At 41.5% G+C, this 18,694-nt stretch overlaps 1 protein-coding gene across 1 annotated transcript; it reads left to right on the forward strand.

Annotated features, from left to right (window-relative positions):
* The first annotated feature begins 468 nt into the window (after nucleotides 1–468).
* Nucleotides 469–14,595, forward strand: LOC145867130 (NLR family CARD domain-containing protein 3-like). The gene is made up of 7 exons (XM_082971185.1): nucleotides 469–560; nucleotides 3,026–3,259; nucleotides 3,963–4,079; nucleotides 4,345–4,429; nucleotides 4,559–4,787; nucleotides 5,172–6,942; nucleotides 13,790–14,595. The coding sequence occupies exons 2-7, from the start codon at nucleotides 3,042–3,044 to the stop codon at nucleotides 13,977–13,979; spliced, it is 2,610 nt and encodes an 869-aa protein (XP_082827311.1). The 5' UTR covers nucleotides 469–560; nucleotides 3,026–3,041; the 3' UTR covers nucleotides 13,980–14,595.
* Nucleotides 14,596–18,694: the final 4,099 nt, after the last annotated feature.

Genomic DNA, 18,694 nt, shown 5'->3' on the forward strand with positions numbered 1-18,694 from the left:
GACCTGATCCTAGATCATAATGAATCAGATTACATGGAGAGGAGGGACCTGATCCTACATCATAAATAATCAGATTACATGGAGAGGAGGGGACCTGATCCTATATCATAATGAATCAGATTACATGGAGAGGGGGGACCTGATCCTATATCATAATGAATCAGATTACATGGAGAGGGGGGACCTGATCCTAGATCATAATGAATCAGATTACATGGAGAGGGGGGGACCTGATCCTAGATCATAATGAATCAGATTACATGGAGAGGAGGGAACTGATGCTAAATCATAATGAATCAGATTACATGGAGAGGGGGGGACCTGATCCTAGATCAGCAATCTAACTCTGGGACACTGCCTGTATGAAACCGAACACATAGTTGTAAAGTGTAGTTACAGCAGGTGTTTACTGCCATCTAGTGGAAGATACCAATAAAACACTTTATTTTCAGGGTGGGGAGGCGGCTGAGTGAAACAGAAAGTAAAGTTGTTCTTTTGTTCAGGATCCATTTTGAGACGACAGAGCAGAAAACACTACATGGAGATTATTGAAAAATAAAGTAAGTATTTCTGAACAATAATCTATTCTAATGGACAGAGTAAGATAATGAATACCTGGAATGAGATATTACTAGTTAGTAGAACTGCTACTTGAGCTGAGTTGCTGACAGACAGCAGTTTTCAAAGTGGAAACTAATCAGTAGGTCTACATGTTATCAGTAAAACGTCTGGTAAAGATGGTGGAGGAGCTTTTACATTATATGGTTTTATGTTTATCTCAGGGTTTCTCATCCTTTGGTTCTTATCCAGCACGTACACACCTGATTCAACTAATCATCAAATATATATTTGAAGATAGATTTAAGGCATCATTAAAACCTTTTGGGTTTGTAGGCCTGTTTCCAATTATTAAAGTCCTACAGTAATTCATATTTTGGAGGAAAAAAACACAGCTAAACTTGGTTACGAGTAAATTATATGTTTAGCAAAAATAACATAAGAAGGACTATAATAAAAAAACTGAAGCAAGATTCGGTACAATGTCATGATTTGCTGCTGTCGCATGCAACTGACTGTTACCTCTGGTTACTGTTGTAAATGCCTCTGGGTTTAGAACTCTGTGTCTCAGTGCCCTGCGACAGTGGGAAGTTCGTTTTGCATGGCCCGGTGCTACAGGTGAGTGGAGTTTTATTTTAAGGAACAATGGAATGGTCTAAAATGCGTAAACTCTGCGCACCCGGGGAGCCGGGCAATGCAAAACGAATTCACCCAGTGACCGTTGCTTTATTTCCTTATATGAAATTGAAAGTAACTTTGTAGCCTGCGCAGTTACAAAATGTCTGTTGACACTGTGGCTCATATGTCTCTAGAATATTAGAACAGTGGTGGAAAAAGTACTCAATTCTCATACTTGAGTAAAAGTAAAGATACCTTAATAGAAAATGACTCAATTAAAAGTGAAAGTCACCCAGTAAAATACTTCTTCAGTAGAAGTCTAAAAGTATTTGGTTTAAAATATAATTAAGTATCAAAAGTAAATGTAATTGCTAAAATATACTTAAGCATCAAAAGTAAAAGTAAAGTAGTGATCATTTAAAATTCATTTTATTAAGCAAACCAGACGGCACAATTTTCTTGTTATTTTAATTTACGGATAGCCAGGGTCACACTCCAACACTCAGACATCATTTAAAAATGAAGCATTTGAGTTTAGTGAGTCCTCCAGGTCAGAGGCAGTAATGACCAGGGATGTTCTCTGTTTAGTGAGTCCTTCAGATCAGAGGCAGTAGGGATGACCAGGGATGTTCTCTGTTTAGTGAGTCCTCCAGATCAGAGGCAGTAGGGATGACCAGGGATGTTCTCTGTTTAGTGAGTCCTCCAGATCAGAGGCAGTAGGGATGACCAGGGATGTTCTCTGTTTAGTGAGTCCTCCAGATCAGAGGCAGTAGGGATGACCAGGGATGTTCTCTGTTTAGTGAGTCCTCCAGATCAGAGGCAGTAGGGATGACCAGGGATGTTCTCTGTTTAGTGAGTCCGCAGTAGGGATGACCAGGGATGTTCTCTGTTTAGTGAGTCCGCAGTAGGGATGACCAGGGATGTTCTCTGTTTAGTTAGTCCTCCAGATCAGAGGCAGTAGGGATGACCAGGGATGTTCTCTGTTTAGTTAGTCCTCCAGATCAGAGGCAGTAGGGATGTTCTCTTGATAAGTGTTCAAATTGGACCGTTTTCTGTCCTGCTAAGCATTCAACATGTAACGAGTACTTTTGGGTGTCAGGGAAAATGTATGGAGTAAAAAGTACATAATTTTCTTCATGAATGTAGAGAAGTAAAAGAGAAAGTTGTTAAAAATATATTTCTCAAAGAGATAATGAATGAATGAGAACAATTGACATTCAAGAATTAGTCACTGTGTTAACCACAACCAACATGCTGGATCTCTGTTTAGTTGTCACTGTGTTAACCACAACCAACATGCTGGATCTCTGTTTAGTTGTCACTGTGTTAACCACAACCAACATGCTGGATCTCTGTTTAGTTGTCACTGTGTTAACCACAACCAACATGCTGGATCTCTGTTTAGTTGTCACTGTGTTAACCACAACCAACATGCTGGATCTCTGTTTAGTTGTCACTGTGTTAACCACAACCAACATGTTGGATCTCTGTTTAGTTGTCACTGTGTTAACCACAACCAACATGCTGGATCTCTGTTTAGTTGTCACTGTGTTAACCACAATCAACATGCTGGATCTCTGTTTAGTTGTTACTGTGTTAACCACAACCAACATGTTGGATCTCTGTTTAGTTGTCACTGTGTTAACCAACATGCTGGATCTCTGTTTAGTTGTCACTGTGTTAACCACAACCAACATGCTGGATCTCTGTTTAGTTGTCACTGTGTTGACCACAACCAACATGTTGGATCTCTGTTTAGTTGTCACTGTGTTAACCACAACCAACATGCTGGATCTCTGTTTAGCTGTCACTGTGTTAACCACAATCAACATGTTGGATCTCTGTTTAGGGGTCAGTTCTCTAAAATGAGTCTCTCTGGGGAGAGAGAGGAGGGGGGCCCTGCCTCTAAAATGAGTCTCTCTGGCGAGAGGAAGGAGGGGGGCCCTGCCTCTAAAATGAGTCTCTCTGGGGAGAGAGAGGAGGGGGGCCCTGCCTCTAAAATGAGTCTCTCTGGCGAGAGAGAGAAGGGGGGCCCTGCCTCCAAAATGCATCTCTCTGGCGGACATAACACCAAAGCTAAGAGGTAAGATGACAATTTTATGAATAATTAACTAAGTTTATTTCCTAAATAAATACCTATCTTAAGGTGAATGCAGTTACTGTAAATCTCTCTGGATAAGAGCATCTGCTAAATCAGGGGTTCTCAATCCGGGGTCTGCGGAGGTACTGCAGGGGTTCTGCAGGAAGCGCGGGGAGTGGTGGTGTATCCAGGGAGAAAACTAAACTAATATTCTGAAATGTCATTGTGGTCTTATGTTCCCATCTATTGGAATTATTTAGCAACTGCAGTAGTGCTGAAAAAATGTGTTATTCCTTACTAAAGTAGTAATTACTGAGAATTACTAGTTAATTTTATCACTTACAATCATAAAATAACAACTTATACCATAACAAACAATTAAACTGACATAAACCAAAATCACTATATATGTAGTTATTTAGTTAATGACCAAATTGAGCCGGTCGGTCACATTTGAGAGTGAGGGAGATATATAGCATTTTGCATAAAAAAACATGATTTTTGTCTCTCTGAAATGAAACCATCAAGTGATAGATTTGAAACAAATCCTTGTCTGTGAGAGATGTAATAATTAATACATAATTTCTTTAAACAATAAAAGCTCATTTCTGTAAAGTGATATGTTGCGTTTTGGAACTCTTCTTATGTTCCCCATCTGAGATCAGAGTAGATGAGAGATGTAATGTTTGTCTCTGTTGTGTTGAAGACCAATCAAGCAGGAGAGACCAGCCTCCCCTGTTCCCAGCTGTGTGTCCATGAAGAGTGACCGGTCTATGAAGCTACCTATAGAGTTTAGAGAGGGAGACTTTTCTACTGAACAAAGGTAAGAAGAACTCATGGGTCATGGTCAGTGAGTTAAACAACACTGTCTCTAGTCATTTCTCCTCTCACATTTTCACATTTCTTTTGGTTGTTTTCATAATCCATAGGCTAATCCTTTTGTCCATTTTCATAGTCCTAAAACAATATTAAACAAACACAATATTCCCTCCCTGTGTGTGTGTGTGTGTGTGTGTGTGTGTGTGTGTGTGTGTGTGTGTGTGTGTACTCCCTGGATGAGGAGATGTAATCTCATGTTTTGTCCACAGACACCAACAGGAGAGATCAGAGTCAGAGATTCTCAGTGGTCAGTCTTCCCAGAGTCATCAAACAGACCTGGACTCTATATTCAGTGTATGTGGTCCTGTTATGAACATTTGTTTTTGTTTTCCTCAAGTAAAGTTGATCTGTCAATTATTCATTATTGTGTTAATGAGAAAGCATTTCTTCTCTTGCATAACTTATTTACATAATTTATTTTAGTTGCTTGAAGAGAAAATGATGACATTTGTGAAGAACGAGCTGAAGATGTTCAAGAGGATTCTTAGTCCTGAACTCCCAGAAGGCTTTGAGAGTCAGAAGCAGGATGAGGAAGTGGTGGATGCTGAGGATGAGAAGCAGGAGAGCAGTGCCAGAGAGGGGGCTCTGAAGATCACACTGCACGTCCTGAGGAAAATGAACCAGAAGGAGCTTGCTGACACACTGGAGAAATGTAAGATCTGTCTGCCTCATGTTGAATGCTGTTTTATAACATTTAAAAGCTGTAGCTAAAGTACAGCTAAAGTAGCTGTGTAACTCCATGATATTGTAGCAGCCTCAACACAACACCTAGTGACCTCATCAAGTAGCATAAGGGATGTGTTGTGGTGATTAATTTAGAGAGAGAGAGAGAGAGAGACAACATTAATAATACCATCAATAACACAAATAATAATATAATCAGTCACACCAGTCTGTAATGTATTATGAAAATATTTACACAATTATACAGTCAGATAAGAGAATAAATGATTATAATTTAAAACTTTATAACAGTCCTTCAATGCTGTAGTTATTAAAACAGACGTAATATTAATATCCTCTGTGTTATTTCTAGATTCAGATGAGCTTGCTGTGATTTATCAACGTGAAATCAAATCTAATCTAAAGAAGAAGTTTCAATGTGTATTTGAGGGAATCGCTAAACAAGGAAACCCAACACTTCTCAATAAGATCTACACAGAGCTCTACATCACAGAGGGTGGAACAGGAGAGGTCAATAATGAACATGAGCTGAGACAGATTGAGACAACAACCAGGAAACAAGCAAGACCAGAGACTGCAGTCAAATGTAACAACATCTTCAAACCCTTAACTGGACAAGACAAACGTATCAGAACTGTGCTGACAAAGGGAGTCGCTGGCATTGGAAAAACAGTCTCTGTGCAGAAGTTCATTCTGGACTGGACTGAAGGAAAAGCAAATCAGGATATCCAATTTGTATTTTCATTCCCTTTTCGGGAGCTGAATTTGATGAAAGGGGACAAACACACTTTCATTGAACTTCTTAATCACTTCTCAATGGAAACCAAACAATCAAGAATCTCCATCTACAACAAGTACAAAGTTCTGTTCATCTTTGATGGTCTGGATGAGTGTCGACTGCCCCTAGACTTCCAGAAGAACAAGATCTGTTGGGACGTCACAAAGTCAACCTCAGTGGATGTTCTGCTGACAAATCTCATCAAGGGAAATCTGCTTCCCTCTGCTCTCCTCTGGATAACTACCCGACCTGCAGCAGCCAATAAGATCCCTTCAGAGTGTGTTGACCAGGTGACAGAGGTACGAGGGTTCAATGACCCACAGAAGGAGGAGTACTTCAGAAAGAGATTCAGTGATGAGGACCTGGCCAGCAGAATCATCTCACACATTAAGACATCAAGGAGCCTCCACATCATGTGCCACATTCCAGTCTTCTGTTGGATTTCTGCAACAGTCCTTGAACACATGCTGAAACATAAGACAGAAGAGATGCCCAAGACTCTGACTGAGATGTACACACACCTTGTGGTGTTTCATACCAAACAGAAGAATGAAAAGTATCTTGGGAAAGAAGAGACAGGTCCACACTGGAATAAAGAGAGCATTCTGTCACTGGGAAAACTGGCTTTTCAACAGCTTGTGAATGGCAATCTGATTTTCTATGAAGAAGACCTGAAAGAGGCTGGCATTGATGTCAATGAAGCCTCAGTGTACTCAGGATTGTGCACACAGCTCTTCAAAGAGGAATGTGGGCTGTACCAGGAGAAGGTGTACTGCTTTGTTCATCTGAGCATTCAGGAGTTTCTGGCTGCTGTATATGTGTTCCTCTCATTCATCAACAACAATGAGAATCTAATTGACAAAAAGCAAACAAACGACAAGCCTGAAGTTACTTTCTACAAGAGTGCTGTGGATAAAGCCTTACAAAGTGAGACGGGAAACCTGGACCTTTTCGTCCGCTTCCTTCTGGGCCTCTCACTGGAGTCCAATCAGAAGCACTTACGAGGTCTACTGACAAAGACAAGAAGCAGCTCACAGAGCCATGAAGAAACAGTCAAGTACATCAAGGAGAAGATCCGGGAGAATCCCTCTCCAGAGAGGAGCATCAATCTGTTCCACTGTCTGAATGAACTGAATGACCATTCTCTAGTGGAGGAGATCCAAAGCTTCCTGAGCTCAGGAAGTCTCTCAAAACCCTACCTGTCACCTGCACAGTGGTCAGCTCTGGTCTTTGTGTTGCTGACTTCAGAAAAGGAGCTGGATGTGTTTGACCTGAAGAAATACTCCAGATCAGAGGAAGGTCTTCTGAGGCTGCTGCCAGTGGTCAAAGCCTCCAGGGCTGTTCTGTGAGTAAATAAAATGACATATAAGAACTAATCATCAGGAAGCAATATTAACCTCTCTGGGGTATGTGGGACACACTCGCCAACAGCCAGTGAAATAGCAGGGCGCCAAATTCAAAACAACAAAAATCTCATAATTCAAATTTCTCAAACATATAACTATTATATCCCATTTTAAAGATACACTTCTCGTTAACCTGTTAGGGCTAGGGGGCAGTATTGACACGGCTGGATAAAAAACATACCCGATTTAATCTGGTTACCACTCCTACCCAGTAACTAGAATATGCATATACTTATTACATATGGATAGAAAACACCCTAAATTTTCTAAAACTGTTTGAATGGTGTCTGTGAGTATAACAGAACTCAAATGGCAGGTCAAAACCTGAGAGATTCCTTTACAGGAAGTGGCCTGTCTGACCATTTCTTGAACTTCTTTTCCATCTCTATCATTTACTAAGGATCTCTGCTCTAACGTGACACTTCCCACGTCGTCCATAGGCGCTCAGAGCCCGGGAAAAAACAGAATGTCGTCATTCCAGCCCCAGGCTGAAACACATTATCGCCTTTCTCAAGTGGCCGATCAAGGGACACTGGGCTTATGCTCGTGACCCCGACCGCCCCCGCCTTTGGGATTTTTTCCTCTGTTTGCCGAAAAGGAGATTCCCTGTCGGAATATTATCGCTTTTCTACGAGAAAAATGTCGTCAAAATTGATTTTAAACAGCGGTTGACATGCTTCGAAGTACGGTAATGGAATATTTAGAATTTTATTGTCACGAATTGCGCCATGCGCGCGACACTTCTTTACTATTTCGGATAGTGTCTGGAACGCACGAACAAAACGCCGCTATTCGGATATAACGATGGATTATTTTGGACCAAACCAACATTTGTTATTGAAGTAGCAGTCCTGGGTGTGCATTCTGACGAAGACAACAAAAGGTAATGAAACTTTTATAATAGTAAATATGATTATGGTGAGTGCTAAACTTGCCGGGTGTCTAAATAGCGAGCCCGTGATGCCTGGGCTATGTACTTGGAATATTGCAAAATGTGCTTTCACCAAAAAGCTATTTTAAAATCGGACATATCGAGTGCATAGAGGAGGTCTGTATCTATAATTCTTAAAATAATTGTTATGCTTTTTGTGAACGTTTATCGTGAGTAATTTAGTAAAATGTTAGCGAATTCCCCGGAAGTTTGCGGGGGGTATGCTAGTTCTGAACGTCACATGCTAATGTAAAAAGCTGGTTTTTGATATAAATATGAACTTGATTGAACAAAACATGCATGTATTGTATAACATAATGTCCTAGGGTTGTCATCTGATGAAGATCATCAAAGGTGAGTGCTGCATTTAGCTGTCTTCTGGGTTTTGGTGACATTATATGCTGGCTTGAAAAATGGGTGTCTGATTATTTCTGGCTTGGTACTCTGCTGACATAATCTAATGTTTTGCTTTCGTTGTAAAGCCTTTTTGAAATCGGACAGTGTGGTTAGATTAACGAGAGTCGTGTCTTTAAATGGCTGTAAAATAGTCATATGTTTGAGAAATTGAAGTAATAGGATTTTTAAGGTTTTGAAAATCGCGCCACAGGCAAGCGTCCCACCTAGCCCATAGAGGTTAATCCAACCACACTGTCCAATTTCAAAAAGGCTTTACGGCGAAAGCATAACATTATATTATGTTAGGACAGCATCTAGACAAGAAAACCAGATAGCCATTTTTCAAGCAAGGAGAGGTGTCACAAAAACCAGAAATATAGCTAAAATTAACCACTAACCTTTGATGATCTTCATCAGATGGCACTCATAGGACTTCATGTTACACAATACATGTATGTTTTGCTCGATAAAGTTCATATTTATATCCAAAAAAACCATTTACATTGGCGTGTAATGTTCAGAAATGTTTTGCCTCCCAAAACTTCCGGTGAATGAGCACATCAATTTACAGAAATAGTCATCATAAACGTTGGTAAAATATACAACTGTTATTTAAAGAATTATAGATACACTTCTCCGTAACTTCTTTAGGGTAGGGGGCAGTATTTTCACGGCCGGATGAAAAACGCACCCAAATTAAACGGCCTACTACTCGGGCCCAGTAACTTGAATATGCATATTATTAGTAGATTTGGATAGAAAACACTCTGAAGTTTCTAAAACTGTTTGAATGATGTCTGTGAGTATAACAGAACTCATATGGCAGGCAAAAACCTGAGAAAAATCTAACCAGGAAGTGGGAAATCTGGTGCTTGTAGTCCTTTCAAGTCATTGCCTATCGAACACACAGTGACTTAGGGTTCATTTTGCACGTCCTAAGGCTCCCACTAGATGTCAACAGTCGTTAGAAAGTTATTTGAGGCGTCTATGATGAACAGAGAGCGAACAGAGGAAGTTGGAAGTTGTTGACTCAGGAAAGCACATGAGTTCATTGGCGCGCATTCACATGAGAGTTAGCTGTGTTCCAAAACGTTTTTCAAGACATTGGAATCGTCCAGTTGGAATATTATTGAAGTTCTAAGTTAAAAAGGCCCTAAAGATTGATGCCGTACAATGTTTTACATGTTTGAACGAACGTAAATATAACTTTTTTTGACTTTGTCGTGACATTTTGGCCGCGCTTCCTACACTTGGAGTAGCTTACTGAACGCGCTAACAACAAGGAGGTATTTGGACATAAATTATGGACTTTATCGAACAAAACAACATTTATTGTGGACCTGGGATTCCTGGAAGTGCCTTCTGATGAAGATCATCAAAGGTAAGTGAATATTTCTAATGCTATTTATGATTTTAGATGACTCCAAAATGGCGGGTATCTGTCTTTTTCTGTACTCAGATTATTGCAAAGTGTGCTTTCCACGTGAAGCTTTTTTTAAATCTGTCACAGCGTTTGCATAAAGGAGATGTTCATCTATAATTCCTTGAATAACAGTTTAATATTTATCAACGTTTATGATGAGTATTTTTGTAAATTGTTGTGCTGATTCACCGGCAGTTTTGGAGGCAAAATATTTTCAGAACATCACGCGCCAATGTAAAATGCTGTTTTTGGATATAAATATCAACTTGATCGAACAAAAAAATGCATGTATTGTGTAACATGATGTCCTAGGAGTGTCATGTGATGAAGATCGTAAAAGGTTAGTGCATAATTTTAGCTGAATTTCTGGTATTTGTGACGCCTGTCCTTGCTAGGAAAATGGCTGTGTGGTTTTTCTTGTGTTGGAACTGCCCTAACATAATCTAACTTTATGCTTTCACCGTAAAGCCTTTTTGAAATCGGACAATGTGGTTACATTAAGGAGACGTGTATCTTTAAAATGGTGTAAATAGTCGTATGTTTGAGAACTTTGAATTCTGACATTTTTTGGTTTCGAATTTGGCGCTCTGATTTTTCACTGGCTGTGAAATAGTGTGAACCATGGGAAGGACGTCAGCGCCCAAGTGTCACGGGTATCGTCGGTGAAGGAGGACCAAAATGCAGCAGGACTGTGTTTGTTCATTTTGAACATTTATTAAATCAAAACGAACGCAAAAACAACAAACAAGTGAACGAACGATCCACTGACAGTCTGGCAAGGCACAAGGCTAAACACAGAACAATCTCCCACCAACACACAGACAAACACACCCAACTAATATAGGACTTCCAATCAAAGGCAACACCACACAGCTGCCTTCAAATGGAAGTCCACCCCAATTAACTCCACATAGAAACACACTTACTAGAATACACAGAAATACATAAACATAGACCATAAACCAAAAACCCGGAAATACTAAATCAAACTCCCTTTTACCAAAACACCACCCCGGACCACATAAAACAAATACCCACTGCCACGTCCTGACCAAACTACAATAACAATTAACCCTTATACTGGCCAGGATGTGACAGTACCCCCCCCCCTTAAAGGTGCTACCCCAGAAGCACCTTAAAAAAACAACAACCCCAAACAACAAAACCATAATTCCCCCACCAAAAAAAAGTCCCCTTTTCTAAAGGGAGGGAAGGGAGGGTGGCTGCCGTCAACGACGGCACTGTGCTACACCCCCCCTCTCCAACCCACCTATATCTGGAGGTGGCTCCGGTTCTGGCCGTTCCAGGCAGTCGGGCCACTCTGGCGGCTCGGGGCGGTCTGGGCAGTCCGGCGGCTCGGGGCGGTCTGGCCACTCCGGCGGTTCGGGGCGGTCTGGCCACTCCGGCGACAGTTGACTGGCGGGCAGCTCTGACGACTGTTGACTGGTGGGCAGCTCTGACGACTGTTGACTGGCGGGCAGCTCTGACGACTGTTGACTGGCGGGCAGCTCTGACGACTGTTGACTGGCGGGCAGCTCTGACGACTGTTGACTGGCGGGCAGCTCTAGTGACTGTTGACTGGCGGGCAGCTCTAGTGACTGTTGACTGGCGGGCAGCTCTAGTGACTGTTGACTGGCGAGGCTGGGTTTACACACTTGAAGCCTGGTGCGTGGTGCTGGTGCTGGGCGTACCAGATTGGGAACACGCACCTCCAGGCTAGTGCGGGGAGCGGGAACAGGACGAGTCGGACTGGGTTGACGCACTTCCGGGTCCGCACGAGAGACAGGAGCTGGAAACCCAGGGCTATGGAGGCGCACAGTCGGTCTTGATCTTACCTCCTGCACAACCCGTCTTGGCTGGATGGAACTAGTAGCCCTGTACGAGCGGGGTGCTTGTACAGGGCAGACTGGGCTGTGCAGGGGCCTGATGGTAGCCGTGCGTAGAGCGGGAGTTAGGTAGCCTGGTCCTCGGAGACGTACCGGCGACCAGATGCGCTGCGCAGGCATCCTCCTACCAGGCTGGATGCCCGCTCTAGCACGGCACCTGCGAGGGGCTGGAATAACGCGCACCGGACTGTGCGTGCGTATGGGTGAGATAGTGCGCTCTCCACCTCATACGCTCCTCCATATAACTACGGGTAGCTGGCTTCCGGCTCTTCCTATGCCTAGCCAAACTACCCGTGTGCCCCCCCAAAAAAATGTCTTGGGGGTGCCTCTCGTGCTTCAACGCCAGTCGTGTTCCTCGGAAACGTTCCCGGGCCATACCAGCCTTTCACCTTTCCTCTCTCTCTCTTACCACCTGTCCCCATGGAAGGCGATCTTTTCCGGCTTGGAACTCCTCCCAAGTGTAGGAGCCTTCTCCCTTCAAGATCTCCCAAGTCCATCTCTCACCATAGTCCAACTCAAAATCCCACTGCTCCTTCCTCTGCTGCTTGGTCCTGGTTTGGTGGGAAATTCTGTCACGGGTATCGTCGGTGAAGGAGGACCAAAATGCAGCAGGACTCTGTTTGTTCATTTTGAACATCTATTAAATCAAAACGAACGCAAAAACAACAAACAAGAGACCGAACGATCCACAGACAGTCTGGCAAGGCACAAGGCTAAACACAGAACAATCTCCCACAAACACACAGACAAACACACCCAACTAATATAGGACTTCCAATCAAAGGCAACACCACACAGCTGCCTTCAAATGGAAGTCCACCCCAATTAACTCCACATAGAAACACACTTACTAGAATACACAGAAATACATAAACATAGACCATAAACCAAAAACCCGGAAATACTAAATCAAACACCCTTTTACCAAAACACCACCCCGGACCACATAAAACAAATACCCTCTGCCACGTCCTGACCAAACTACGATAACAATTAACCCTTATACTGGCCAGGACGTGACACCAAGAGAGGTCAACCGCTGTGCCAGATTTAAAAAAAGCTTTACGGAGAAAGCAAACTTTGCAATAATCTGAGTACAGCGCTCAGATATCAAAACAAGCCATACAGATACCCGCCATTTTGGAGTCAACAGAAATGACAAAAATTACATTATAAATATTCACTTACCTTTGATGATCTTCATTGGAATGCACTCCCAGGAATCCCATTTCCACAATAAATGTTTGTTTTGTTCGATAAAGTTCATCTTTATATCCAAATACCTCCATTTTGTTCGCGTTCAGTCGAGTAATCCAAATGCACTGTGCTCGCGCTGTAAGTTCAGACAAAGTCAAAAAAGTTATATTACAGTTCGTAGAAACATGTCAAACGATTTATAGAATCAATATTTAGGATGTTTTTATCATAAATCTTCCATAATATTCCAACCGGACGATTCCTTTGTCTTCAGAAATGAAAAGGAACACAGCTAACTATCACGGGGGCGCGAGCCACTGAGCTCATGTCATTTTCTCAGTCATCTGTTTCCAAGCACTCTTATTCTCTCCCCATTCACAGTAGAAGCATGAAACAACGTTCTAAAGACTGTTGACATCTAGTGGAAGCTTTAGGAAGTTCAAAATGACCCCACAGACACTGTATATTGGATAGGGAATCACTTGAAAAACTAAAAACCTCAGATTTCCACACTTCCTGGTTGGATTTTTTCTCAGGTTTTTGCCTACCATATGAGTTCAGTTATACTCACAGACATCATTCAAACAGTTTCAGAACCTTCAGAGTGTTTTCTATCCAAATCTACTAATAACATGCATATCCTACCTTCTGGGCCTGAGTAGCAGGCAGTTTACTACAGGCACGCTGTTCATCCGGATGTGAAAATACTGCCCCCTACCCCAGTGAGGTTAAGTTTAGAGAAAAATATGTATTATAATATTATATTGAATAACATATTGAATAAATGCATTGATTTTCACATTAGTATATCAATATGAACATACAATTCTAGGAGACAGAAGATGAATCTATATGTTGTTTGAGAGAATAAACCAAATGCATCTGCCATTGTCCTTCTACACTACTCGTTAAATTAACAGTGTGTTTGTGAAGTCATGATGATCTCTTTGCAGGGTGTCAGGCTGTGGAGTCACAGAGGAAGGCTGTGCTTCTCTGGTCTCAGCTCTGACATCAAACCCCTCACACCTGAGAGAGCTGGACCTGAGTAACAATGACCTGAAGGATTCAGGAGTGAAGCTGCTCTCTGCTGGACTGGAGAATCCCCACTGTAAACTGGAGACTCTGAGGTCAGTATTCCTGTAGTTGGTCAACAAGTGATAACTGTTCACCAGATCCACATGTGTTTACCAGACACACATAGTCCACACCATATGTATTTGGACAGTAAAGCTTACAGTTTTAAATGTGGTGCTATGCTCCATCATTTTGGATTTGAGATAGAATGTTTTGTGTTAGGTGACAGTACAGAATGTCACCTTTTATTTGAGGGTATTTTCATACATAGCTGTGTTACTGTTAAGAAAGGAAAGCACTTTATGTATTTAGTTCTCCCATTTGAAAAAGTTGTACATATTCGGATAAATTCACTTATATTGTATTAAAGTAGTCATAAGTTCAGTATTTAGTCCCATATTCCATGCCTGCAGTGATTACATCAAGCTTGTGATTCTACTAACTTGTTGAATGCATTTGCAGATTGTCTTGGTTGTGTTTTGGATTGTGTTTTTTCCTAATAGAAACTCAATGGTAAATAATGTCCTGTCATTTTGGAGTCACTTCACTTGTATTGTCAGTAAGAATAGAAGATGTTTCAGAACACTTCTACATTCATGTGGATGCTACCATGATTATGAATAATCATGAATAAATCGTTAATGATGATGAATGAAAAAGTTACAGAGGCACAAAGATCAGACCCCCTCTGTTATTGGTATTATTCTGTATACTTCTGGCCCTTCTTTGGACACTGTGTTAACTAACCTCCAGACGAGCTTCAATGCCATACAGCTCTCCTTCCGTGGCCTTCAACTGCTCTTAAATACAAGTAAAACTAAATGCATGCTCTTCAACCGATCGCTGCCTGCACCTACCCGCCTGTCCAGCATCACTACTCTGGACGGTTCTGACTTAGAATATGTGGACAACTACAAATACCTGGGTGTCTGGTTAGACTGTAAACTCTCCTTCCAGACTCACTATAAGCATCTCCAATCCAAAGTTAAATCTAGAATTGGCTTCCTATTTTGCAACATAGCATCCTTCACTCATGCTGCCAAACATACCCTCATAAAACTGACCATCCTACCGATCCTCGACTTCGGCGATGTCATTTACAAAATAGCCTCCAATACCCTACTCAATAAATTGGATGCAGTCTATCACAGTGCCATCCGTTTTGTCACCAAAGCCCCATATACAGTGGGGGGAAAAAGTATTTGATCCCCTGCTGATTTTGTACGTTTGCCCACTGACAAAGAAAGGATCAGTCTATAATTTTAATGGTTTATTTGAACAGTGAGAGACAGAATAACAACAAAAACATCCAGAAAAACTCATGTCAGAAATGTTATAAATTGATTTGCATTTTAATGAGGGAAATAAGTATTTGACCCCCTCTCAATCAGAAAGATTTCTGGCTCCCAGGTGTCTTTTATACAGGTAACGAGCTGAGATTAGGAGCACACTCTTAAAGGGAGTGCTCCTAATCTCTGCTTGTTACCTGTATAAAAGACACCTGTCCACAGAAGCAATCAATCAATCAGATTCCAAACTCTCCACCATGGCCAAGACCAAAGAGCTCTCCAAGTATGTCAGGGACAAGATTGTAGACCTACACAAGGCTGGAATGGGCTGCACGACCATCGCCAAGCAGCTTGGTGAGAAGGTGACAACATTTGGTGCGATTATTCGCAAATGGAAGAAACACAAAATAACTGTCAATATCCCTCGGCCTGGGGCTCCGTGCAAGATCTCACCTCGTGGAATTGCAATGATCATGAGAACGGTGAGGAATCAGCCCAGAACTACACGGGAGGATCTTGTCAATGATCTTAAGGCAGCTGGGACCATAGTCACCAAGAAAACAATTGGTAACACACTACGCCGTGAAGGACTGAAATCCTGCAGCGCCCGCAAGGTCCCCCTGCTCAAGAATACATACACATGCCCGTCTGAAGTTTGCCAATGAACATCTGAATGACTCAGAGGACAACTGGTGAAAGTGTTGTGGTCAGATGAGACCAAAATAGAGCTCTTTGACATCAACTCAACTCGCCGTGTTTGGAGGAAGAGGAATGCTGCCTATGACCACAAGAACACCATCTCTACCATCAAACATGGAGGTGGAAACATTATGCTTTGGAGGTGTTTTCTGCTAAGGCGACAGGACAACTTCACTGCATCAAAGGGACGATGGACGGGGCCATGTATCGTCAAATCTTGGGTGAGAACCTCCTTCCCTCAGCCAGGGCATTGAAAATGGGTTGTGGATGGGTATTCCAGCATGACAATGACCCAAAACACACGGCCAAGGCAACAAAGGAGTGGCTCAAGAAGAAGCACATTATGGTCCTGGAGTGGCCTAGCCAGTCTCCAGACCTTAATCCCATTGAAAATCTGTGGAGGGAGATGAAGGTTCAAGTTGCCAAACGTCAGCCTTGAAACCTTAATGACTTGGAGAAGATCTGCAAAGAGGAGTGGGACAAAATCCCTCCTGAGATGTGTGCAAACCTGGTGGCCAACTACAAGAAACGTCTGACCTCTGTGATTGCCAACAAGGGTTTTGCCACCAAGTACTAAGTCATGTTTTGCAGAGGGGTCAAATACTTATTTCCCTCATTAAAATGCAAATAATTGTATAACATTTTTGACATGCATTTTTTCAGGATTTTTTTGCCGTTATTCTGTCTCTCACTGTTCAAATAAACCTACCATTAAAATTATAGACTTTTCATTTCTTTGTAAGTGGGCAAACGTACAAAATCAGCAGGGGATCAAATACTTTTTCCCCCCACTGTACTACCCACCACTGCGACCTGTATGCTCTCATTGTCTGGCACTCGCTTCATACTCGTCGCCAAACCCACTGGCTCCAGGTCATCTACAAGACCCTGCTAGGTAAAGTCCCCCCTTATCTCAGCTCACTGGTCACCATAGCAGCACCCACCTGTAGCACGCGCTCCAGCAGGTATATCTCTCTGGTCACCCCCAAAGCCAATTCCTCCTTCGGCCGTCTCTCCTTCCAGTTCTCTGCTGCCAATGACTGGAACGAACTACAAAAATCTCTAAAACTCGAAACACTTATCTCCCTCACTAGCTTTAAGCACCAGCTGTCAGAGCAGCTCACAGATTACTGCACCTGTACATAGCCCATCTATAATTTAGCCCAACTACCTCTTCCCCTACTGTATTTATTTATTTAGCTCCTTTGCACCCCATTATTTCTACTTTGCACTTTATTCCACTGCATATCTACCATTCCAGTGTTTTACTTGCTATATTGTATTTACTTTGCCACCATGGCCTTTTTTTGCCTTTACCTCCCTTATTTCACTTCATTTGCTCACATTGTATATAGACTTATTTTTCTACTGTATTATTGACTGTATGTTTGTGTAATACCCTTGTTTGAACCAAGTATTGAGTTTATTTGTTATAATTAATTGGTATTATATTTAAAAGATGATTGAATTGCTCCTAAACTGTAATGTTGTTAATGCATTATGCTTTTTGAAGAAATATTTATTTAATGTATAAGTGAATAGTTTGTTTTACTTTGAAGTTTACGTTTTGACCAATAAGGTCGCTTGTTAAGTTGTGGCCAATGGGAGTTGACCTGGTTAACGGGAGGGAAAAAGACGTTGATGAAAGGATGGACGTTTTACCTCAGGACGGTTGGTGAAGAAAAATTATAAAAGAAGACGACAGAACTACAACAAAACCCATAGCTACTAAGACATGAAGGGAAATACATGTTTTATTTAATAAAAGAGTTGTTATAATTTAGTTAACTTAGTAAAGACTGAAGCTACCGTCTCGTCGTGGAGGTATTAGCCAGCTAGAGGTTAGCCTAGCATCGTGTGACACCGGGAGATAATTGCTTGGGAAGCTTAACGAGTTCGTGTTGCCATGGGGATATCGGTTACTAAGGAGTACTGTCTGCATGGGTAGCTGTGCTGCCTTGGACTTGGTGAGGAAACCTGCATGGAACTGCCATACTTCGCTGAGGGAATATCTACCATGTAGTGAGTAACCACAATGTGAGGTGCTTAATTTGGACACGTGTTGTGCACGACTCATTGGGGTTAATAATTTTTTTATTTCTTTTAAAATAAAGGTGAAATAAATAAATAAATTGGTAATGGTGAGAGGTTAGCATGTTTTGTTGTAGCTTCTGTAACTTTCTCACACATTATTATTCATGATTCATTCATGATTTGTATTAATCATGTTATCAGGATTCATTTAGTAGTGTTTAGAAACATGTTATCTACTCACTTAGACAGAAAATTCTCCAGTCATCATCCACCATTTTATTATTGGGCAAAACACAACCAAAACAAACTGCAAATGCATCAATGTTACCTCCATTTTTACTAGGATTAAATGTCAGGAATTGTAAAAATTGAGTTTAAATGCATTTGGCTAAGGTATATGTAAACTTATGACTTCAACTGTATGTAAAATATGCTCAAATAAAAGGTGACATTATATATACTGTCACCTCATATGAAACATTTGATCTGAAATCCAAAATGTTGGAGTTTAGAGCCACATTTAAAATGTTATCTTTACTGTCAAAATAGATATGGTGTGGACTGTATACTCAATACAATGTAAATCTGATACCTCACTGTCTGTCTTTTGACTGATACTGCTTTTAAACTGGTCTGGTCAGTCTACTCAAATGTTTGTACTATACATGTTTCTATCTGCAGGCAATACTTTGATAATTTGTAATTTATAATATGATACATTAATTTATGAATAGATATGGCAGGTTTCATGACACTGATGTA

Source organism: Salmo salar, unplaced genomic scaffold (genome assembly GCF_965601325.2).
Source record: "Salmo salar unplaced genomic scaffold, fSalSal1 ptg000206l, whole genome shotgun sequence".
Lineage (NCBI taxonomy): Eukaryota > Metazoa > Chordata > Actinopteri > Salmoniformes > Salmonidae > Salmo > Salmo salar.